The following is a 25,259-nucleotide window of genomic DNA, read 5'->3' as shown; positions in this document are numbered from 1 at the left end:
TGATTTAGGGTGGTAACAATGGAAATGGAGAACAGTGGAGGGATTTGGGGAAATACTGAGTCAAATTGACAGGACTGGGTGACAGACTGAATATGAATGGTTAGAGCTGTGTTTTAAGGACGACCCTCTTCTCTATCTAATCTGTCAATATCCTCTAAATATCTTCCTTTCTAGTGCAAAACACCATTTATTGAGCTAGGCAATGTGGAAGAAGAAAAGGAGGTTTGGAGAAAAGAGGATTGAGTCTTGGACAGGCTGACTTTGAGGTGCCTTTGAGACGTTCTTATGGAGATATTAATTGATCTGGGCTATGGTTTTAGAAAAGGCAGAGGAACCAGAGATCAAATTGCCGACATTCACTGGATCATCAAAAAAGCAAGAGTTCCAGAAAAACAACTATTTCTGCTTTATTGACTATGCCAAAGCCTTTGACTGTGTGGATCACAATAAACTGTGGAAAATTCTGGAAGAGATGGGAATACCAGACCACCTGACCTGCCTCTTGACAAACCTATATGCAGGTCAGGAAGCACATTAGAACTGGACATGGGACAACAGACTGGTTCCAAATAGGAAAAGGAGTACATCAAAGCTGTATATTGTCACCCTGCTTATTTAACTTCTATGCAGAGTACATCATGAGAAACGCTGGGCTGGATGAAGCACAAGCTTGAATCAAGATTGCAGGGAGAAATATCAATAACCTCAGATATGCAGATGATACCACCCTTATGGCAGAAAGTGAGGAAGAAATAAAGAGCCTATCAATGAAAGTGAAAGAGAGTGAAAAAGTTGGCTTAAAGCTCAACATTCAGAAAACGAAGATCATGGCATCTGGTCCCATCACTTCATGGCAAATAGATGGGGAAACAGTGGAAACAGTGTCAGACTTTATTTTTGGGAGCTCCAAAATCACTGCAGATGGTGATTGCAGCCATGAAATCACAAGATGCTTACTCCTTGGAAGAAAAGTTATGACCAACCTAGATAGCATATTCAAAAGCAGAGACATTACTACCAACAAAGGTCCGTCTAGTCAAGGCTATGGTTTTCCAGTGGTCATGTATGGATGCGAGAGTTGGACTGTGAAGAAAGCTGAGCACCGAAGAATTGATGCTTTTGAACTGTGGTGTTGGAAAAGACTCTTGAGAGTCCCTTGGACTGCAAGGAGATCCAACCAGTCCATTCTGAAGGAGATCAGCCCTGGGTGTTCACTGAAGGACTCATGCTGAAGCTGAAACTCCAGTACTTTGGCCACCTCATGGGAGGAGTTGACTCATTGGAAAACACCCTGATGCTGGGAGGGATTAGAGGCAGGAGGAGGAGGGGACGACCGAGAATGAGATGGCCGGATGGCATCACCAACTCAATGGGCATGAATTTGAGTGAACTCTGGGAGTTGGTGATAGACAGGGAGGCCTGGCGCGCTGCAGTTCATGGGGTCGCAAAGAGTTGGACACGACTGAGCGACTGAACTGAACTGAACTGGAGTCATATACTTGGGAGTTATCATTGTATGTATGGCAAATGAAGGTGTAGCATGATGAGTTTGCTCAGGGGAACAAAAACTGACTGAGAAGGGGGTCTAGAGCATATTTCAGAAAACCCAACATTGAGTAAGTCTGAGTGCAGCAAAGGGCTAACTTAGTAGGCCTGTATTACTCAAACCCTGCACATTCAAAAGAAGGGCTTGTTTTTAGAACTAGTCCTTGACTGACTCCTGGGAGATAACCTCTGAGCCTTTGGAATACTCTGCCTATCAAGAGTCCTTGGTATACCTGAGGCCTTGGGCCACACTGTATTACTTTGGCTGAATCAGTGTGATTTATGCTGAATGCCTGTTTTAGCATGTTTGAGGCCTTGGGCTATGATGTATCAGTTTGACCTCTGCTGGTTGGAATTCAAACGGCTGAGGTCAGTTATGTGGGTGATCCCATACCTTATGGGACAAACTCTCCCCCACATTAAAAACCCTGTATACCAAGGCTTGGGTGAACTTGCCTGTTTGGTAACATTTCACAAAGGTGTGACAAATCATTGCTGGGAGAAATGAGTGCATGCAGCTTCACTGGGAGGAGATACCTGGAGTTTGTGCCTGTTTTCTTGTGGAGTTTTCTCCATGCATCTTTTACCTTTGCTGATTTTAATTTGTTCATTTCACTGTAATATACCATAACCATGAGTATACCAGCTCTTTCGAGTCCTGTGAGTTCTTCTAGTCTGTTCTTAGGGACCCCAACACAGTTTGTAAAAGAAAAACAGGAGTAGAAGAGGTAGGAAGAGTGTGGTGTCATGAAAACCACGGGAGAAAGTGATTCCAGAAGTGAGAATGGTCGAAGATATGAAATCCCACTGAGAAGACAAATAAGGTTAGGAATGAAATACATCTACTGGATTTAAAAAAACATGGAGGTCCTTGATGACCTTAGCAAGAGCTGTTGGAAATGGAAGCCATGTCAGAGGAGACTGAGGAGTAAGTGGGATGTGAGGAAACAGAACTTTAGAAACAAATTTGAAAAACAGATTGCACATTAATTTATCTTTATTTGTAGTGGCAAAAATATCAAGCACAATCAAGTTATTTAATAACCTAATAACTTTTATTTACATATTAAATTTTTTCACAATGGCTATACTTGTTGAATCAGCAATTCTATCTTTAGGAATATTCAGAAAAAATAACTATAGACATGCAAAGTATTATTCATCACAATGCTTATCACAGTATTATTTATAATAGCAAAAATGGAAAATAATCTTATTGTATGACAACAGAGAGCTAATACGCTACGGTACACTCACATTATGAAGTCTGTTTATCTAAACTGGAATGCATCTTACCTGTTGCAAGAAATAATGTGTGTGAAATCACTTTACAAATTGTGTTGGGATTAACCATGTGCCTTGGAAGGCTTTAGAAATATAAAAAAGCCAAAGGGCTAGCAATTAGAATTCTGTCATTTGTCCCATTTCTTGGTACTCTGCGCATGAGGGCTAAGTCGCTTGTTGTATCAGAGTTTTTGCAACCATATGGACTACAGCCAACCTCTGTCCTTGGAATTCTCCAGGTAAGAATACTGGAGTGGGATGCTATGCTGTTCTCCAGGGGATCTTCCAAACCCAGGGATCAAACTTACATCTCTTATGTCTCCTGCATTGGCAGGCAGGTACTTTACCACTAGCACCACCTGGGAAGACTTTTCTTGGTACTAGCGGTTTTCAAACTCAGAAAACAGCGCGCCAGGAAATCAAAGTGCACTTTGCCCAACATCATGAAATGCTGAGAAATGAATTTTATTTTTTCTAAGATTTTGTTTTTAATTATCTTAAGCCTTATAACGACATAAGTTACAAACTTGTGCTGATGGCATACCTCCTGTACTTTAATCCTTCTAATGAGTTTGCAAAAATATTATTACAAATCACAAGGTATAGGACTTTTAGTTTCATGTGTTTTTGAATAGTCATTTAAAGACAACCCTGAATTATAATTCAGTCTAAGACTGAAAGGATTTACAAGCAAAGTTTAACTTGCTCATATCCTGTCACATCAACTTTTAAAAGCATCTGCTATTATAGGTCATCAATAAAATGTGAAAAGTGTTAAATATTCTTTGATATCTTACATAAACCACACTAAAATGCCTTTCATTAAGTAAAAGGCAACATTTTATTTTCTTTTTGATTGCACTGCATGGCTTGTGGGATCTTATTAACAGTTCCCTGACCAGGGATTGAATCCGGGCTCTCAGCAGTGAGGCTGCAGAATCCTAGTCACTGGATCACCAGAGAATTCCCAAAGGCAAAATTTTAGATACAGCGAATTTTGGATTGGCATAGTTAAGACCAAAATGATAAAGATGACATTGCTACCTTATGTCCAGCCCTTTACAGTCTAATGAACAAAAACTGAAATGCAGGTGAATCTTGCTCAATTCTATGAGACAATAAAAGGATTTCCCAGTATTTAAATATAGATTTTATGTTCATATAATCAGTTCTATAAATCTAAATTAAAACCAGTCTCCTATAGGTTTTGAAATGGCATTCAGCATTTCTTTGAAAAGCTGGACATCATCAGTCAAACCTTTAGAAGAGGGAACAGTGATAGTACTTGTTGAATTGGAATTATTATCAAAATTCAAAAAGCTGAATATATTAATTTAACCACAGCCAATCTTTTTTAATTCAGGACTGTCCAACAGAAATATTTTATCAGCCATTCATGATCTGAATTCTGGTATATGCGATCAATTTAAACATTACACATAAAAGAAGTTGAGATTTCTGTTTTGAAGAAATAAGGCAGTGGGCCAACTACTACTCATTAGCAGCTCTGAGATAAGCTATCAAGTCTGCCCTTTCTGATTTCGTAACTAGCAAAGATTATTTTTGTTCCAGGGATGTACTTCTTGGGATCTTCCAATACCCTTCTCCCAGGTGATGCCTTTGTTCTTATTGGTATCACTGTAAGAGAATCCAGGGGCCAGACCTGTCTTCCATCCAGACCATTCCTGTACTTCCTTTGCTTTTCCACGGTGGAGCACTGGGCATATTTCTGGACAAAAATCGCCCTTCTTAACATCACCCATTAAAATTTTGGTCTTTTGACACGTGCATTAGGAAGGTCCTTGTTATGAAACTGAACTTTCTGATAAGTCCAAAGACATGCTAAACCAAGGTACATGTGCTTATGCCTGTGTTCAGAGAAGTGAACTTTAAATCACAAAATGTCACCTTTATATCCCCTAGTCTCACCCACTCATGATTGTAAGCATGGTGCATTGACAGAAATGCCCCAAATCTTAACTGCAGTTCAGCATTCCTCTGCTGGTCTTTGTGCATTGCTTCCAAGCCTGCTGACAACAAGGCTCCTCTGTCCAAGAGTGGCAGAACTGGCCACTGCAAACCATCATGGTACTCTTGGGCTACTCTGCCTCACTGCTGTCAACCTCTTGTACCCAGCTCATGAATTATGCTCTCCCCATGGCTCACTCCCAGTGCTCTTTCTCTTTTCTGGATAGCTGGAAAGTTCTTTCCTCTTCTGGTTACCAGCAACATCGCAGTTTCCTCCACAGCCAGAGCTACTAGGCTCTGATTGATATCTCTCTTCATTTCAGAACTGTGTTTTTCTTACAATGTTCTTGCAAGGCAGTTGGCGTAAAAGATAGCCAACGTCAGGGAAATGGTGGGATCCTTATACCCACTGCTCCGTTCAGTCCACAGTACAGTTTCTTTTGAGATTTTTCTCTCCGGTACCTTTGTTTCTACCTCCAGTTGTGTTCCCTTCATGACCCTTTGGGTCTACTTTTACATTCATTTCATGTTTACCATGTGCCAGGTACTGTTGTTCATTGTTCAGTCACTAAATTGTGTCCCAACTCTTTGCTACCCTATAAACTGCAGCACGCCAGGCTTCCTTGTCCTCCACTATCTCTTGGAGTTTGCTCAAACTGTCCATTGAGCCGGGGATGTCAGCTAACCATCTTATCTTCTGTCACCCATTTTTCCTCCTGCCCTCAATCTTGGAGCTTCAGTGGCAGTCCTTGCACTGAATATTCAGGACTGATTTCCTTTAGGATTGACTGGTTTGATCTTGCAGTTCAAGGGACTGTTAAGAGTCTTCTCCAGTACCACAGTTTGAAAGCATCAGTTCTTCAGCACTCAGCCCTCTTTATGATCTGACTCTCATTTAGATATGTATATATGTATTTGTGTACGTATACACTTTTTTTTAATGCAGTGACTTAAGCCAATAAAAATATAAGTGATACAGGACTGTATCTCTTCCTAGTAATGTTATATACATCTATGTCTATACAAACCAAAAAAAACCCCCACTACCAGTCATCTCATTATGAGACATTCCCAATTAACATTTTACTTTTCATGTTTAATATTATCTAATGAAGTGGAACACTTTTGATTATATAATTTTTAAATGGATGATGCTTGTTAAACCACCTGTTTACCTTTCCACTGGGTAGTTTTAAAATTAATGTGACAACTGAAAAATGTTAGTAATGCAAAATGTCAGAAATGGCAGTCTCTGCAACTATTTACACTCTTGATGAAAATTTTTAGGATCATCTTAAATTGTTTGAGGTGAGAAAGCAGTTTTTCAAAGTTCTTTTCCAAAACACAAAAGTTTAGCAAGTTGAAGGCCATCTCTGTATGTGACCGGCTCCTTCAATTCTTTAATCTCCTCTTCAACTTCTCTTTGCCTCTGTCAAGTCACTCCAGTCACACAGACTGTAACAAGCCAAGAATATGGTCTACCTCAGGCCCTTTGTACTTACTGCTTTTTCTGATTAGAACACTCTTCTGCAAGAGAACCAAAGCTTGATCAACATAGGACTTCCCCAATCACTTCTAATCTGAATTCTTTTTTCCCCTTCATAGCTTTTGTCATTCCCTGCATATATTTACATCACTCTTCCCCCAGACTGCAAACTCCTTGAAAGTCAAGGGTCTCCTTTGTTCCCTGCTGCAATCCTAGCATCTATAAAACATTACCTGTCACGTAGTAAGAGGTCACTGTTTTGAACGAATAAATGAAAAATGTTTCGAGGTGGCTTATTGTAAGGACTTATACCAACCAGCTCAAGAATATTTCTTGGGAACACTGTCTGAAGAGGAAAGTACTTCACGATCTGAACATTAAAACAGCCATAGTACTTGTTTCCCAAATAAAGACAAACCTTCCTGAAAGCTGCTATTAACTACACTTGTTAGGGTATTTGCGACTCAACTCACGCCCGGACACTAAGTGGGACTCTGAAGACATAATATTGGTCAGAGCGTGACTTCTCAAACTGACGCCCATCAGTCAGTCAAAGCGCTTTCAACATTCATCAGCTCTCCCCCACTTCCTGATGCAGATCTGGGGTGTGGTCCTGGCACATCTCCGCTCTGAAAAAGCCTCTCAGTCGATTGGTTTTCTGATGCGTAGCAACGGCAGAGAAACAATCACCTTAAGAAGCTAAAAATAGCGGTTAAAGAGTTTTTTTTTTCTTCACTGAGTTTTTTCAGCCTATTTCTGGTAAGCCGCCAGTTAAAAACAAAAATCCTCCCTTTACTGCTCCCGAGAGATACAATCATCCAAAGGAACGCGGCTAATTAAAGCACAGAGACCCAGGAAGCCTGGGAGTCTAACCCCGCGCGGAGGGAGGTTTCCGCGGAGATGCGCCCGCCCTGGGACCCGCACCACCCGAGTCGCTCGCTCTACAGGAAAGAGCCCCGGCCTTCCACCCTTTCCCACTCTTCCCCGTATAGTGGCCGCGTCCGAGTTCTTCCACTCGCGACTAAAGGTAGTTTAGCCTCAACAGTCTCAGGCTTTAAAAGCTCACTGCAAACGGAACTGCAGCGGGACGGAATCTTACGTGCGGGCCCTAGAGGTCGGGAGGGGCAACCTGGACGGCTGCGCGCCCGCGCCCGGAGTTCCCGCCTCCCTCCGGAGGACGTCCGTGCGTACGTGCGCGCGCCGCGCCCGCCTTCCAGCAACCGCGCGACGCCAGGCTGGGGGTGCCGCGTGCGCGCGCGCTCTCGTTCGTTCGTTCTCTAGCCTGCTCGTTCTCGGCGGCCGCTCTCGCTGCGGCTGCGGCTGGGGCTGGGGGCGGCGGCGGCGGCGGCGGCGGGCGGCGCGGGGCGGTCCGGCGGGTTCAAAGAGGAAAACATGGCGGAAAACAAAGGCGGCGGCGAGGCTGAGAGCGGCGGCGGGGGCAGCAGTAGCGCGCCGGTAACTGCCGGAGCCGCCGGGCTCGCGGCGCAGGAGGCGGAGCCGCCTCTCGCGGCGGTGCTGGTGGAGGAGGAGGAGGAGGAAGGCGGCAGGGCCGGCGCGGAGAGCGGCGCGGCCGGGCCCGACGACGGGGGGGTGGCCGCGGCCTCCTCGGGCTCGGCCCCGGCTGCCTCAGCCCCTGCAGCCTCAATGGGCCCTGGAGTTCCCGGGGGGGCGGTATCGACGCCAGCCCCAGCTCCGGCCTCGGCTCCTGCTCCGGGTCCCTCGGCGGGGCCGCCTCCAGGACCGCCAGCCTCGCTCCTGGACACCTGCGCCGTGTGTCAGCAGAGCCTGCAGAGCCGGCGTGAGGCGGAGCCCAAGCTGTTGCCCTGTCTTCACTCCTTCTGCCTGCGATGCCTGCCTGAGCCCGAGCGCCAACTCAACGTGCCCATCCCGGGGGGCAGCAACGGCGACATCCAGCAAGGTGAGCGGGAGGCCCGGCCCGAGGTCTGGGCCAAAGGGGGTTTGCTGTGCCGAGGAGGATCTGGGGTCCTCTGAGAGTACTCGGGTTCGGGGCTGCTCGGACCGGCGTGATCCTGAAGAGTCTCAGAGGTGAAAGACACGGCTCCTGGGACAGTTTTCAGAGAAGCTGAACCTCCAGAGAGACGGGGAGGGTGAAGGGAGGGGAGAGAGAGAGGCTGGGGGAGGGGACGCCGGCTGCAGGGGAGGTTCGTGGTGTGCAGATACGGGCCGGGAAGGCGTGGACTCTGGCCGAGCGTAGGTTCGGGAGCTGATGGAACGGATTGTGAGCGAAGAAGGGGTCTGGGAATCCGCCTGTGAGAAGCGTTTTTAAGGGAGGGCCCAGCCCCGAGAGGTGTTGAGGAGGGAGTAGGTAAGAGATAAGGGCAGTGAGGATGAATTGCCTTGGGGGGAGACTTGTTCTAAGCTAGGGGAAAGAAGGACTGGGAAGGTTAAAGGACTGGGAAGGTTAAAGGGCATTGGCGAATTTGGGACTAAGAAAAGGCGTCTGGTAGAAAGTAACTTTAGGATGACATTGAGAAGAAGGAACTCTGGAAACAAAATCGCTGTGAGGGGCCTGTATGGCCAGGGAAAAAACCTTAGGTTTAGGGGTAAAGGAGAACTGAGCTTTGAAGGGAATTAGGTGTTAGGGAGAGTTGGGATGAATTTATATTCTTTGACATTAATGGACCCTTAGTGTTTCGGATACCGTGCTGCGATTGGATAAAATACGCAGTGAGGAGCCGGTTCACTGCCCAGCATAGGGGAAACAGACGTATGAGATACAGCAGTGGACGGTGGATACAGTGGTTGTGGCACAGTCAAGAGAAGGTCAGGAAAACTTTACTGAAAAGCAGTCCTTGAGTAGGTTTCTTGAAGGGTGAGTAGGTCACTGAGTTGTAGAGTTTTCAGAACACAGGGCACCTTATACATTCCTGGGACGGGATCAGGTCATCACTGGAAATTAAGTTGGTTTGATGGGCTGAGTAGGTAAGAAGTCACAATCCCTTACCTGAAGCTCTTGGGACCAGGTGTGTTTTAGAGGTCAGAATATTTTGAAAAAATTTTCTTTTTCCTCTGAGGTCTTCAATACTCCAGCAGGGTCTGGGTTAACAATTCATTATTAAGTATTAATGTTTCTGTAGTGAGGCATATGAATATCACTAATGGGATAGAGAAATAATCCCCTACAATTCAGGGTGGGTTTTGTTGCAGACTCATGAAAAAAACTAAAATTTCAAAGCTTTTGAAGTTTGGGGCTTAAGGTAAGGGATTGTGGCCCTGTGCTAAAGGGTTTTGGATTCGTCCTGTAGACTGTATCCTGGTACATTGTAGATAGACTAAAGGGAGTCCCTCACAGACTTTTTAAAAAATATCTATCTATCCTGCAAGGGTCTTCCTTGAAGCATGTGGGGTCTTTAGTTGTGGCATGTCGGATCTAGTTCCCTGACCAGGGATTGAACCTGGGCCTCCTGCATTGAGAGTGCCATGTCTTAGCCACTGGACCACCAGGGAAGTCACCTCACAGACGTTTGTATTAGGGTAAAAGGATGACATTTGTGATCTATAAAGATTGCTTGGGGGCACATCGAAAGGTAAGGGAAGAAAAAACCTGAGGCAGGACTAGTTAGGAAAATTCTGGCAGTAATCTAAGAGAGAAATTAGCTGGTAAAGAACTGTTAGGTGTTGAAGAAGGAAATGTTTTGTTATGGGGGAAAGGTATGGACTTCTGGAGAAAACGTTTTTCTTGGATGCCTACTTGGTCACTTCTTGCTTGTGAGTTGGACAGATTAATTTTACAAGGACAAAAATTATCTACCTGATAAAGTTATTGATAGAATAAAGTGACTTAACAAAGTGACTAGTACATGGTGCTAGTACATGTAACAAAGTGACTAGTACATGGTAGTTATTAGTGAAATGGCAGCTAGGTTATCATTGATGGTAACTGATTGTAAGTAGTGCTGAGAATGGAGATGAGGCGCCAGTTGAGATTGGTGTGAGAGAGACACAGGTGTCTAGGCCAAGTTCCAGGTTTCTTGTTTGGTGGGTGGCAGTGCTGTTAATGCAAAATCAGATAATTCAGGCACAGAAACAGGTTGTGTGTGTGTGTGTTGTGTTTTGGAGGGAGGATGTAATGATTTCAGTTTTGGATTTGAAGTATTATTGAGACCTGCAGGTAAGAATGTTAAGTTAAAAGTGAGGGTTTAATTGATGGAGAGGATACTAAATGATAATGGGTATAGGGAGGGTGGATAATGGGTGTGTAACTAACTGCTGAGGGCCTCATGAGTAGGAACCTGGATTAGGTGAGAGATTTAGAGGGGATACAAGATGAGAATTGTGTTTGATTGATGGGGCTGAGGGACTGAGCTTATGAAGTTAGTTCTGTTTCATTTATGCAGGACAGAGAATAATTGTGTGTAAATGTCCTCTTCACTTTGTCATCCTTTGTTTTGGAACTAGGAGAAATAAGTAGACGAGACTAAATACTGTCAGTCTTAAGGTAGTGTTGCTTTCTAACCAGTATCTAGAACAGATTAAGTCTGGAAGCCACCATATTTTTAGGCAGCAGAGTCTAGAAAATAACTTAGTATTACCTCCTGTGTGTATCTTTTACTTTGCCTTTAAAAAAAAAATCAAACTTGCTGTCTGGAAGGAACACTGGATTGGAGTTGGGAGCATAGTTTCTGCCCTTTGTTTTCTGGTTCCCTCAGTTTATCATGTTTCTGTCCTTCAGTTTCTTTATCTCTAAAATGTAGCTTATAGTTCTTCACTTATATCTCATTAAAGCAAATTAAGTAAAGAAAGTGAAAATACTTTCTGTGAAATGCTTTGCAACTGTAAGGTATTATTGAACAGCTTGTGATTCTTTCTCTGGTCTGAATAGGCATGGTTGGTAGTTTGATTTACTGTCTTAAGTCGTTCCGAAGCAATGACATTACCTTCCCTTCTAATGGCCTTGTTTTCCTCCTTTTCTAACACACCAAAGTTATTCAAACCCTTTAGCTGTTCCTTTTAGATCCATCATTCTCCAAGTGTGGTTTCTGGACTAGCAGCATCGACATTACCTGCACTCTTGTTAGGAACGGGCCCCATTCAAGACCGTCTAACCAGAAATCATTTTCAGTAAGTCCAGCAGGTGATTCTGATGCACACTGAATTTGAGAACCACTGTTCTTAAGTGAAGGGCTACTCACTTCAAATGTTGCCTGTGCAGAAAGACCTCCTGACTTTTATTTTTTTTAAGGCTTTATTTTTAAAGAGCAGTTTTAGGTTTACAGCAATATTAAGTGAGATACAGAAAGATAAGGAAATTTCCCATATAACTCTACCCTCCCAGACCTAAATAGTATCTCCCATTATCAACATCCCTCACCACAGCGGTACGTTTTTGAGAGTTGATCGCCCTACATCATAATCACCCAGAGTCCACAGTTTATGTTAGGGTTTCACTCTTGTTGTACATTCTGAGGGTTTGAGCAAATGTAGTATAATAACATGGCTTTGTCATAATATCATACAAAGTATTTTCGTTGTCCTGAAAACTCTGTGTCTGGTTGCTCTTTAAAGTACTGTTAATTGGCTATCCCATATCTGACGGGGGTTTTGGAACCAGTCCCTTGAGATTGCTAAGGGACATTTGTAGTCTTCAGGTCGCTCTTTGATATATTACCTTTATTTCTTCATTGCACAGATAAAATCCAAAATGTTTTCTTGTTTTTGTTTACTTGTTTGTTCCTTGTTTCCCACTGGAATGTTGTAGAGTGAATGTTCAATAAGTAGATGTTGGATGAATAAGAATCATATGGAGAGCTTTTTAAAATACCATTTTGGGAGTTTAAGAGATTGTTTCAGTTTAATTGGGGATGACACTGGGAATTTGAATTTTTAATAAGTATCTTATTCTGATTCTGGAATCTTTCACACTTTGAGAGGCATGGATTTAAATATTTTGAGGAGAAGAACTGATTTATGTGCTTTTGGAGTATTTGGAAAATCAAAATAGATAGTTAATATTTGTTGAATCTTAATAGTGAGCTTTTTAAAGTGCTTTTGTGTTTATTTTTTTTAGGTTTGTTTCAGGTTGAGTCAAATAGGTGTCAATAGTGGGTATGTCAATAGTGGGAGAAATATCAATAACCTAAGATATGCAGATGACACCACCCTTACCGCTGAAAGTGAAGCGGAACTAAAAAGCCTCTTGATGAAAGTGAAAGAGGAGAGTGAAAAAGTTGGCTTAAAGCTCAACATTCAGAAAATGAAGATCATGGCATCTGGTCCCATCACTTCATGGGAAATAGATGGGGAAACAGTGTCAGGCTTTATTTTTGGGGGCTCCAAAATCACTGCAGATGGTGATTGCAGCCATGAAATTAAAAGACGCTCACTCCTTGGAAGGAAAGTTATGACCAACCTAGATAGCGTATTGAAAAGCAGATACATTACTTTGCCAATAAAGGTCCGTCTAGTCAAGGCTGTGGTTTTTCCAGTGGTCATGTATGGATGTGAGAGTTGGACTATGAACAAAGCTGAGCACCGAAGAACTGATGCTTTTGAGCTGTGGTGTTGGAGAAGACTCTTGAGAGTCCCTCGGACTGTAAGGAGATCCAACCAGTCCATTCTAAAGGAGATCAGTCCTGGGTGTTCATTGGAAGGACTGATGCTGAAGTGGAAACTCCAATACTTTGGCCACCTCATGCGAAGAATTGACTCATTGGGAAAGACCCTGATGCTGGGAGGTATTGGGGGCAGGAGGAGGAGGGGACGACAGAGGATGAGAAGGCTGGGTGGCATCACCGACTCAATGGACATGAGTTTGAGTGAACTCTGGGAGTTGGTGATGGACAGGGAGGCCTGGCGTGCTGTGATTCATGGGGTCGCAAAGAGTTGGACACGACTGAGTGACTGAACTGAACTAAGTTGGTATGTGCAAATCTAATAATGTATCAATAAAAGTACAGATATGTATTGGTGCATCTGAATAGTCTCTCAGATGAACTCTTGAAGGAGTTGAGACTTTTGTAGTAGGGCATAGACAGCATGGTGATGTGGATGAAGATCTGATTTGGGAGTAAATTGCATTAGGTGCTGTTACTAATTTACTGTGTAGCTTTGGGCGGGTCAGCTAGACAGCCTCTCCAGGTCTGCAATTTGAAGTTGAGTTCTTATCCAGTAAAATTCTGATTCTGTTATTGTTTTTAATGCTAAGTTTTCACATCTACATAAGTTTAATATACTTACCTTTTGTGGGGAATAATGGGAGAATCAACATGGGGAAATGATTCTGTTTACGAATCTTCAACTTTTTGTGAAAAGTCTGAGATGGCAACATCCATGTTGTAAGTGAGAGAGAATACCTCTGGATATAGTGTGAAGAGCTCGTCCTCAAAATGGTTTTATCACTGAGCATGGGCTTCCCAGGTGGTTCTAGTGGTAAAGAACCCTCCTGCCAATGCAGGAGACATAAGAGACATGGATTTGATCCCTGGGTCGGTAACATCCACTGGAGGAGGAAATGGCAACCCACTCCAGTATTCGTTCTTGCCTGGAGAATCCCATGGACACAGGAGCTTGGCGGGCTATAGTCCATAGGGTCGCAGAGTCGGACACCACTGGAGTGACTTAGCACAGCACATGGTGAACCACTAGGGGAGTCTTCCGTTACAGTTCTTGGATTTTCTTTCCCCAGCAGTATGTGTAATAAATGGCAGTTGGCTAGTTCTGGGCGTGGCTTATCTGGGAAATTTTTTTTAGGCCCTACTTGAGTTTTTGAATGATAATATAGTCATCAGCAATCAGTTATTAAAGTTGTATCAAACAAAAGCACTTTAACAACTTCTAGCATTGTGGTTGGTTAAATGTACGTAATTCAGGAATCAATGCAGTCAGAAGGCCTGCATTTATTTTTGAGCTCTATTATTTACTACCTGAATGACTGTTGGTTTGTTACTTAGCGTCTGTAAATTGAGAAGAATAATAATACCTGTTTTACAGTGTTATTGTGAGGCTTAAATGGATTAATACACTGTAAATTGCTTCATATAGTGCCCAGCCCCCAGTAAATTGTACTGCTCTTATTTCTGTTGACTTCCAGTTGTCCCCTATTGCTTTTGTGATTACTTCTGTCTCACGATAAGGAGAAAGAAGAGGCAGGAAGGCAAATTGTTGGTGTTTTTCTGACATTTGATGAAATAGAGCATGCCTGACAGTTACTTGCATTTCAGATCTCTCATTCCAGCTGCCTAAAACTTGGGTAAATTCATATTCTAAATCCAGAGTCTTTACGATGTCTAATATCTCTACACCAAGAGTTTTAGTTAGGAAAGTCTAATTGCTTTTCATTTCCTTATATACACTCCTGATAACAGACAATACATGAGAATAGTAACTTAAAGTAGTTTCTCAAAGTTGGTCTGTGAAACTGAGTTGGGGGAGTGACAGTGGGGAGAGGATTGTCTCTGATACACTTTTAGGTGTTGGCAAAGTTGAAACTGTTTTCCTTATAACACTGATTCATTATTTGCCTTATTCACTGTTCTGATGTTTGTATTAATAATAGGAAATCAGTGATGGATAACATTGCTTGGCACGTTAGCAGGAATTAAGATAGTACCTCCAGACCCTTCTTAAAAGTTATTCTATCTCTACCATTACATACTTAGAGTAAAACTGCCGCCACCAGCAAAGAAAATCACATTAGTTTTATGTCCTTGAAGCAGTAAAAATTACTTTTAAAATCTTGATCCTTAATATTGTGTGTGATAAAATGTGATAATGCAAAGTGTTTCTGCAGACTGAAGTGCGGTAAGACAAGTACTCATGCAGTTGTTTGAATTCCAAGCTGGATTAGCTGCTTTTTTTCTTGGAAAATAATTTTTACTTGAAAGAATGATTAACAAACTGTGGTGTGGAAATTTGGCAGCCATTTTCTTAAAAATGAATGAACTGAGCTGGGTCACTTTAAGGAAAACAACTGTTGCTTTATGTTGCCAGTGATAAAAATTGAGCTTTTAAATGAAAATTAGGATTTTGGGAAACTTGTATCTTATCAATATTTAAAGGCTTTTCTGATAAGGCTGGTAGTGATACTAACTTTTTGGGGGGGGCGGGTACTGCACAGTGAAATGTCAACATTTGGAAGATCTACATAGTGAGCCAGTATTTCCAAATGACCAATGCATGACATTACAGAATCATACATAGAAAAAAGGTTCAAAGTGCAAAATAGACCAATAGATTTTAACGTAAGGGAGCAGTAAAAGTTCATCACTGGTAAATTTCACATTGCAACTGATGTTTAAGAAGTGAAACTGTGATTTTCGAATATATTAAAGAATAGTATCCGCAGATTGTATGAAAACACTATTAAAATATTCTTCCCTTTTCTTAAAATGGTTGTATGAGGCCAAATTTTCCTTATATTCTTCAAACAAAACAACCTTTCACAACAGGTTAAATGCAGAAACTATATTCAGACATCTATTAAACTGGATATTCAAGAGATTAAAAAAATATGAATTAGTGTCACTCTTTACTAAAACTTTTTGTTTTGTTTTGGAAATTATTTCTGATAAATATTTTACTTCAGCATTCTGTATGTTTATTTTTAAATGAATTAATAAAATATTTTAATGAAACATTATTATTAACAGTTATTTATTGTTAGTCAGCTGTACCCTGACACAAAATGATTTTGGTGTTAAAAATAAATAAAAATTTTAACTGGAAATAGAACTGCCATATGACCCAGTGTATGCCACTGCTGGGCATACACACCGAGAAAACCAGAATGGAAAGAGACACGTGTACCCCAGTGTTTATTGCACCACTGTTTACAATAGCTAGGACAGGGAAGCAAGCTAGATGTCCATTGGCAGATGAATAGATAAGAAAGTTGTAGGACATGTACACAATGCAGTATTAGCTGTTAAAAAGAACAAATTTGAGTCTGTTCTAATGAGGTAGATGAAACTGGAGCCTGTTATACAAAGTGAAGTAAGTCAGAAAAACAACAGTACAGTAGATTAATGCATATATATGGAATTTAGAAAGATGATAACGACTGCCCTATTTGCAAGACAGCAAAAAAGACACAGATACAAAGAACAGACTTTTGGACTCTTGGAGAAGGCGAGGGTGGGGTGATTTGAGAGAATAGCATTGAAACATGTATATTACCATATGTGAAACAGAGGACCAGTCCAAGTCTGATGTATGAAACAGGGCACTCAAAGCCAGTGTACTGGGAAAATCCAGAGGGATGGGATGGGGGGGAGGAAGGTGGGAGGGGGGTTTGGAGCGGGGGAACATGTGCAGCTGTGGCTGATTCATGTCAACGTATGGCAGAAGCCGCCACAATATTGTAAAGTAATTAGCCGCCAATTTAAATAAATTTTAAAAAATGATTATATTAAATAAGATATTTAAAAGTCCCCAGTTTTTCTTTCTAATACAGTACATATTGATGGATAAAACCCATCTAAACATTTTTAGTTTCTCAATGATTGAGTGTGAGAGGGATTCTGAGAACAAAAAGTTTGAGACTTGCTTCTTTAAAGGGGCTATAACAAAGTGATAATGTAGAGTCATTAGAAAGAGTGTCAGACTGTGGAATAGTGGAAGATGGCAGATTCATATGTTTATAGTCCTTCATTTTGGGGTACCCATCACAGTTCATAAAGAGGTTGTCCCCAAAGGAATATAAAGAGGAAAAGAGTGCTTAATAACTTACTCACAGAGTTGGACCTTTTGTAAATAGCTTGCTGTGGATCTATTAATTTTGTTTTTTCCTGTTTATGACTGGTCGACTGAGTTCTATCATTTTATTTTTCAGAGGACAAGTTCTGAGGTTGGGCTCATGGTGTTGGATGCATTAATTTTGTCTCCTCTGTGGTTGCAGATTATATCACCTTCTTTCCTAACCTGCTTCTAGAATGGACATCAGTCCCAAGGTGGAGTGGGAAAAAACAAGGATGAATGAACATAAATGCACCATTTTCAGAAAAATATTTAAAATCTATATCTTAATGATGTGTAAATATCATGAATTATGTGGTACTAGGGAAAACTACTTTTTGAATGCTTGTTACGTGAAGTTTGTTATTGCTTCTGTGAATAACATGTCCATATGTCTTCTATTTCTCTTTAGTTTGCTAACATTTTAGAAAAATTTTTGATTCGTAAGAATTCTTGGTAAGTTCTATATACTGATACTTTGTTGGTTATGTAAATTGAAGGTTTATGGCTTGGTGTGATAGCCAACCTCTTAAGATGGCCCTGGTGTTCTCTTTAGTATTTATACCCTTCTTTAGTCTTTGCTCACAGTGCTTGTTTGGGTGACCAATAGAATATAGCAGAATTAACAGTGACTTATGAGGCTTCATTAAAGGTATTCAGCTTTTTCCTTATCCTTTGGATTTCTAGTTCTCGGTGAAAACAAGCTGTCACTGTAACAGTTCTGAAAAGAACTGGGGTCTACTAGCATCCAGGACCAACTTCCCAGCCATGTAAATGAGCCACTTTGGAGGTGGATCTTCCAACGTGATCAGGCTTTTAGATAACTGCAGTCCCGGCTGACATCTGACTGCAGTCTCATTAGAGCATAGAGAGAACCACTTGCCATATCACTCCCAGATTCCTGACTCAAAGAAACTGAAAGATAATGGAGTGGTTTTACTCCACTAAGTTTTGGGATAATTTGTTACACAACAATAAACTAGTATACTAGACTTTTTCTTTTTAGAAAGCTGTGGAGAAGGAAACAACCCACTCCGGTATTCTTGCCTGGAGAATTCCATGGACAGAGAAGCCTGGTGAGCTACAGTCCATGGGGTCACAAAGAGTCGAACTCGATTGAGCGACCAACACTTACAAAGCTGTCTTTTGATAGATGAGAGGTTTTTTAAAAATCAGTTTCCCCCCTTTTTCTACCTTTAGTGCTTTTCATAAAGCTACAGTAAACCTTCAGTTCAGTTCAGTCGCTCAGTTGTGTCCGACTCTGCGACCCCATGAATCACAGCACACCAGGCCTCCCTGTCCATCACCAACTCCCGGAGTTCACTCAGACTCACATCCATCGAGTCAGTGATGCCATCCAGCCATCTCATCCTCTGTCGTCCCCTTCTCTTCCTGCCCCCAATCCCTCCCAGCATCAGAGTCTTTTCCAATGAGTCAACTCTTTGCATGAGGTGGCCAAAGTACTGGAGTTTCGGCTTTAGCATCATTCCTTCCAAAGAAATCCCAGGGCTGATCTCCTTCAGAATGGACTGGTTGGATCTCCTTGCAGTCCAAGGGACTCTCAAGAGTCTTCTCCAACACCACAGTTCAAAAGCATCAATTCTTTGGTGCTCAGCCTTCTTCACAGTCCAACTCTCACATCCATACATGACCGCAGGAAAAACCGTAGCCTTGACTAGACGGACCTTAGTCGGCAAAGTAATGTCTCTGCTTTTGAATATGCCATCTAGGTTGGTCATAACTTTCCTTCCAAGGAGGAAGCGTCTTTTAATTTCATGGCTGCAGTCACCATCTGCACTGATTTTGGAGCCCCCCAAAATAAAGTCTGACACTGTTTCCGCTGTTTCCCATCTATTTCTCATGAAGTGATGGGACCAGATGCCATCATCTTCGTTTCCTGAATGTTGAGCTTTAAGCCAACTTTTTCACTCTCCACTTTCACTTTCATCAAGAGGCTTTTAGTTCCTCTTCACTTTCTGCCATAAAGGTGGTGTCATCTGCATATCTGAGGTTATTGATATTTCTCCTGGCAATCTTGATTCCAGCTTGTGTTTCTTCCAGTCCAGCGTATCTCAGGATGTACTCAGCATAGAAGTTAAATAAGCAGGGTGACAATGTACAGCCTTGACGTACTCCTTTTCCTATTTGGAACCAGTCTGTTGTTCCATATCCAGTTCTAATTGCTTCCTGACCTGCATACGATTTCTCAAGAGGCAGGTCAGGTGGTCTGGACATCTCTTTCAGAATTTTCCACAGTTTATTGTGATCCACACAGTCAAAGGCTTTGGCATAGTCAATAAAGCAGAAATAGATGTTTTTCTGGAACTATCTTGCTTTTTCCATGATCCAGTGGATGTTGGCAATTTGATCTCTGGTTCCTTTGTCTTTTCTAAAACCAGCTTGAACATCAGGAAGTTCACCGTTCATGTATTGCTGAAGCCTGGCTTGAAGAATTTTTAGCATTACTTTACTAGCATGAGAGATGAGTGCAATTGTGCGGTAGTTTGAGCATTCTTTGGCATTGCCTTTTATATACCTTGTTCATCTTAAAGATTATCTTGACTGATCTAGACTTTCAGCTCTTATATTAGAATCATCTTGTGAAAATTCCTTTTAAAAACTTGTCTGTATTTATGTTGGAATTGCTTTGAATATATAGATTAATTTGGGAGAAAAATGCTATCTTTACAGTATGGTGTCTGCCTGTTCAGAAATATTGTATGCTTTTCTATTTGCTTAAATCTTTTGGTTTTGAATATTAACATAGTTTTTTCCCCTAGAAAAGTCTTAAACATCCTTTATGAGTTGTTCTTATACACTTACTTTGGTTTTACTATAAATGTTTCCCTTGAATTATATTTAATTGTGTTTGCTTTGTTTTTCATTTTGCTTTTTAAATATCTGAAGTGTACTGATTTCATGTTTATATTGAAATAATTCCATCCTCTAATTCCATTATCTGAAGTTCCTGAAGTCCTGTTCTACTATTACTTGCTTCTGCCTGTTCGAGATTATGGTAGATGGTGTTTTCCAGTGTTTCATAGCTTTGGATTTTGAGCGTATATATACTAGGGCTTTAATTACGAATCCTGCCAGACCTGGTTTTTGGGAGCAAGTCTCCAAACAGTAAAAAAGAGCCTCTGCTTCTGTCTGGTGCCACCATTGAAAAGTTACTGAAGTAAGTTTTTAGTTTGGTGTTTCTTAGAACCTGCAAATGTTGATTTAGAGTTTTTATAGGCTGAGTTGTATTTGGAACTTCTCAGAAGAAAACTTATTCCCTCACTCTGCAATCAGAGAGTGGCAGTTTTTTCCCTATGCTATTGGTCTGATTTAAAGTTTTACTATCTTGATTATTTGCTTAGGTAGTCTTCTGAGGATGTAATGATTCTAGCCTCCCTTGTGAAGAGAGTCTTGGTTCTAATTACATAGGCTTCCCTATTCTTTGTTTACTCCCTTGTTTGTACATCCCAAGAAAGAATAAGAATAAAACTTCTGAGCCTTTGCATTTTTGAAGTACTCTTTATTTTATTCTATTTCTGTGATAGCTTTGATATAGAATTCTAGGTTAAATTTTTTTTCTCAGAACTTTAAGTTGTCTCTTCCGGTGTTTTCAAGTAGACAGTGTTGCTGATGTTAGTTTGATTTTGCTCCTTTGTATGACCCCAATTAGATTTTTTTTGTTTTATTTATTTCCTCTTGGAACTTTTCAGTATTTCTTCATCTTTTTCTGAAATACAGTGATGTGTCTCTTTTTTTCCTTTCATTGTTCACTGTGCTTTCTCTGTTTTGTGCTATTCATTTATAGTGAAAATAGGTTTAAACGTTTTTGTTAAGGACCCTCTCCATGCATTTCCCCTTAAAGCTCCCCTCCCCTCACTTTTTTGGGAGCTATTATTATTTGAATGTTTGCATTACTGGGTTCATGCTGTCTTCTACCTTTTCTCTTAGGCTTTCCTTCTCCCCCCACCTTTTTTTTTTTTTTGCCACACTCCATAGGTTGTGAAATCTTAGTTTTCCAACCAGGACTTGAACCCAGGCTCTGCACAGTGAAAGCATTGAGTCTTAACCACTGGTTACTCAGTTGACATTTTGGAAGCTCTCCTTGACTTTATTTTTAATCTTCTTTTTTCTTTTTTATATTGATCTCTTTTTGTCTCAGAGGGGCTTCCTCATACAGTGAATAATCCTTGGTTCTCTTTCTACTGGGTTGGCCAAAAAGTTCCATTAGTTTTTTAAAGTAAAAATTTAAGACACATTTTCATTTTTACCAAGAACTTCATTGAGCAGCATATTTCCTGTTTTGTTCTACTACATTCTATTTTTCAGGCAATTTCATAATTCCATCTTCCCAAAACTTTTATCTTTCTGAGCAAAGTACTGTTCCAGGTACCTTTTACAGTCTTCCAGGGAATTGAAACTTTTTCCATTAAGAGAATTTTGTAAAGACCAAAGTAAGTGGACATCTGAAGATGCAGTGTCTGGTAAATACAGCAGATGAATCAGAACTTCCCAGTCAAGCTGTAACAGTTTTTGCCGGGTCATCAAAGAAGCATGTGGTCTTGCATTATTCTGATGAAAGAGTATGTGTTAACTAATTATGGATGGACACTTTTTGTTATGTGCTGCCTTCAGTTGGTCTAAATAGGAGCAGTACCAGTTGGAATTAATTTGGTTTTTCAGAAGGAGTTTATCATAGAGAGAACTTTTCCAATCCCACCATATACACATCATTACCTTCTTTGGATGAAGAGCAGCTTTGGTGTGGTTGGTGGTAGCTCATTTCATTTGTCCCACAGTCTCTTCCATTGCACATTATTGTACAGTATCCACTTTTCATCACCTATCACAATTGGTTTTAAAAATGGAACATTTTTATTACCTTTGAGCAGACAATTGCATGTGGACATACAGTCAAGAAGGTTTTTTTTCACTTAATTTACGTGGAATCCTAGCGACATAACCAAGCTGGTGCAGATGAGTTTTCAGTGCTTGATTTGGCTATTTTGAGTATGTTGGTTAACTCCTGTGTGGTATAATGTTGATTGTTATCAATTAATGTCTTGATTTAATCTCTGTCAACTTCAACTGGTCTACCTGACCATGGAGCATGGTCCAGCAAGAAATCTCCAGCACAGAACTTTATAAACTGCTTTTGACACATTTGATTCTCATAGTACCTTCTCCATACACTGCACAAATCTTTTCTTACACTTCAGTTGTGTTTTTACTTTTCTTGAAATAGTAAAGCATAATATGCTGAAAATGTTGCTTTTATCTTCCGTTTTCAGTATTAAAGTGGCTACGCAAAAATTCACCATTTTAATAAGCTTTTTTTAAATGCACACTGATAAGACAGCTGTCACGACACAATCTGACAAAATTATTTTGAATGAAGTTAAAGACAACTAAGCATGCTCCCAGAACCATCTTACAGAAAAAAACCAAACGAACTTTTTGGGCCACTCAGTATTTGAGTGAGGCAATAAAATTCTGATTGGAAGTTCAGTGCTTATTAATTGATTGTTCGATCTTACTGTAGATAAGGGATTGACAAAATACACCTATGGACCACATCTAGACTGCTGGCTGGCATTTAACGACTTGGGACGTTTTACATTTTTAAATCATTGAACAAAAATCAAAAGAATGTTTTGTGACATGAAAATGTTATGTTTTGTAAGTTAAACTTTTGGAGTACAGTTATGCCCATTTGTTAATGTATATGACTGCTTTCTTGCTACAGTGGCAGAATGAGTAGTTGTGGCAGGTTGCTTGTGGCATCCATTACTTTGTGCTGCTGTTTGGTGTACTACAAATTGCAGTGATGCAGTTATAACTTGATAGGCACATGTGGAACTGTAGCATGATATTTGCAAAACTTTCAGTTATCCATGCATACCTGTCTTTTCAAATAGGAAAAAAGTGGATTTTAAATGTCACACTTTTAAGGGACATGTGGGAAGGGACTTTTAAGGGAATGTGGGTTATTTTGTTTTGAATTAGATGGCAAGGTATTTATTATGCATTTTTACTATAGCTCTGCTAAAAGAGTACAACATATATGGACAATACCAAACTTTAAGTACTGGACACGATATTCCCAATTCACAGGGAAGCAATGGGCAGGGAAATTAGAAACTTTAGAATGAAATATTTCATCATGGCAGAATTTCTTAAAATAACAAAACCAAAACTTGTAAACTTTCAAATATGGTTCAGAAGTAGACATTAATCATGGCTAAAATTCACAGCTTTCACTGTTAATGTTGGTTGGGGGGTGATAATTTCCCTTCTCATGTGTATGAGTTAACTGATTTTGGCTCTTAATGCTTTTGATTGTAATCCAGGCTGTCTTAATATTGATCCAATTTTCTCTTTCTCTGTTTTCTAGCCCCTATTTTTTCATATGGTTTGAAGGTAGGATATCTGAATTAGTAACAGCAGGATAGAATTAGGTACGGGTAGGTTTATTTGAATCTGACTAAACTTCATGTACCTTATCTGTAAAATAACATCAACTTCAGGTTAAATTTTTTCTTGCTGTTTGTTTATAAGAAATCTCTCAATATACTCAAATTTTTTTTTTAAATAAAGAAACAAACCCACTGAGGCAGAAAGGTAAAATTTTACCTAACTGTGGCGAGAAGGAAATGGCAACCCACTCCAGTGTTCTTGCCTGGAGAATCCCAGGGACAGGGGTGTCTGGTGGGCTGCCGTCTCTGGGGTCGCACAGAGTTGGACACGACTGAAATGACTTAGCAGTGGCTCTCCCATATGGAGGTTAATAGACCAGCCTCAAATAGGTGCCTTTAGAGGCCAGGCAGGTAACAAGTGTAAGACTTACGGAGTATCAAAGCTTGCCTTGCCTAAAAGCAGTAAAATTTAGACTTAAAAAATATTCCTTCCTGGCCAGATAATACCTGATTATCAGTTTTCTACCTTTGCCCTTATTCAGAATCTGATTAGTCACTTTTACTTGAGTTGGACATATTAACAATTTATAATTAGTTTGATATCATAGTTTTAAAAGCTTAACCACTTATGTAAACTTTTTCTTTTAGAGTGTCTCAGTAAGTGATAGTGTAATACTTCAATAAGAATTAAGCATTATTAGAATGATTAGTATTATTTTTACTATTTAGTTAGATAAGAAAATGCAAGAAAAATTTCAAAATATGAATTGTCTAGTCAAATTGGTAAATTGAAATGCAAGTTCAGTTGATGAGCAAGTTCACAGAAGTCTGACTGGTGGTATAGATGCCTTCAAAGCTTCACTAATTCTGTACCAAGCCATGTTGTAATATACATCTGAAATTTACCTACCTGTTTTTCCTACTTCTGAAAACACTCAAGATTTTGCACGTTGAAAAGGGAGTTAGATGAATGGGTTCTCAGCTGATGTGTCATAGCAGCATATTACTCTCGAGCAATTCACAGATCTACTGCCAAATTCTAAACAGCATGAAATTAATTTTTATTACAGTGGCACATTTGATGTCTGTTTGATTTACTGTTGAGTCCAGTGGGTCATTTCATGTGACATGATGAAACTTGGGAAAAAGGCAATCTCATGTTGAAAAGTTGTTTGAAAACTTTGTCTTTTCAGTAGAGAGCATTGTCAAGTAGTAATCAGTTTTGCTTATAGAGTAGTTTTGTGATGATATGTAGTTTTTAAGTAAATGTTCTATTGAAATATATATAGAGGTGCAAAAATCTAAAGCATATAGTTCAGTCAGTATGCATAAAGTAAACACACTTGTAAATTCAACAACCAGAATGAGAAAGTACATTATTACCCTATAGGCCTGTACTCAAGGAGACCCTTGAGTCTCCTTCCAGTTATTATATACTACCTGTGAACCTAACTTCTGACAACATAGGTTAATGTGCCTGTTTTAAATTTTTATGTTTAAAAACATAAAAACAAATGTTTTTTATAATGTGCTGGGACTTCGTTGCTGGAGGGGCTGTTTTCTACTTGGAGTGCAAGGGCTTCTCTTGTTACAGAGCGTGGACTGCAGGGCTTCAGCAGCTACGGCACATGAGCTCAGCAGTTGCAGCTCCTGGTTTCCAGAGTACAGGTTCAGCAGTTGTGGAGCACAGGCCTAGTTGCCCCTCAGCCTGTGGGATCCTCCTGCACCAGGGATCGAACTTGTCTTTCCTGCATTGGCAGACAGATTCTTTACCACTGAGTCACCAGGGAAACCCCCAAATTTTATTGAAACAGAACCATACAATATGTACTGGTTTGTGACTGACTGCTTTTGTCCCACATTATGAGGTA

At 40.6% G+C, this 25,259-nt stretch overlaps 1 protein-coding gene and 1 non-coding gene across 8 annotated transcripts in view; one reads left to right on the top strand and one right to left on the bottom strand.

Moving 5' to 3' along the window:
- The first annotated feature begins 7,555 nt into the window (after window positions 1-7,555).
- The window catches only part of TRIM33 (tripartite motif containing 33), a 146,908-nt gene continuing 129,204 nt past the window's right edge, over window positions 7,556-25,259 (top strand). For all 7 annotated transcript variants that reach the window (XM_060413171.1, XM_060413169.1, XM_042252920.1 and 4 more), the window contains exon 1: window positions 7,556-8,201. In XM_060413171.1, coding sequence (XP_060269154.1) covers window positions 7,676-8,201 — 526 coding nt within the window. In that variant the 5' untranslated portion in view covers window positions 7,556-7,675. The remainder of the gene's footprint in view (window positions 8,202-25,259) is intronic.
- Window positions 9,679-9,751, bottom strand: TRNAE-CUC (transfer RNA glutamic acid (anticodon CUC)). Its single transcript has one exon. It is a non-coding gene; the product is annotated as a tRNA-Glu (tRNA).

Source organism: Ovis aries, chromosome 1 (genome assembly GCF_016772045.2).
Source record: "Ovis aries strain OAR_USU_Benz2616 breed Rambouillet chromosome 1, ARS-UI_Ramb_v3.0, whole genome shotgun sequence".
NCBI classification, from domain to species: Eukaryota; Metazoa; Chordata; class Mammalia; order Artiodactyla; family Bovidae; genus Ovis; species Ovis aries.
The sequence above is the reverse complement of the archived record's forward strand: the minus strand, read 5'-3'. Positions and strand labels throughout refer to the sequence as shown.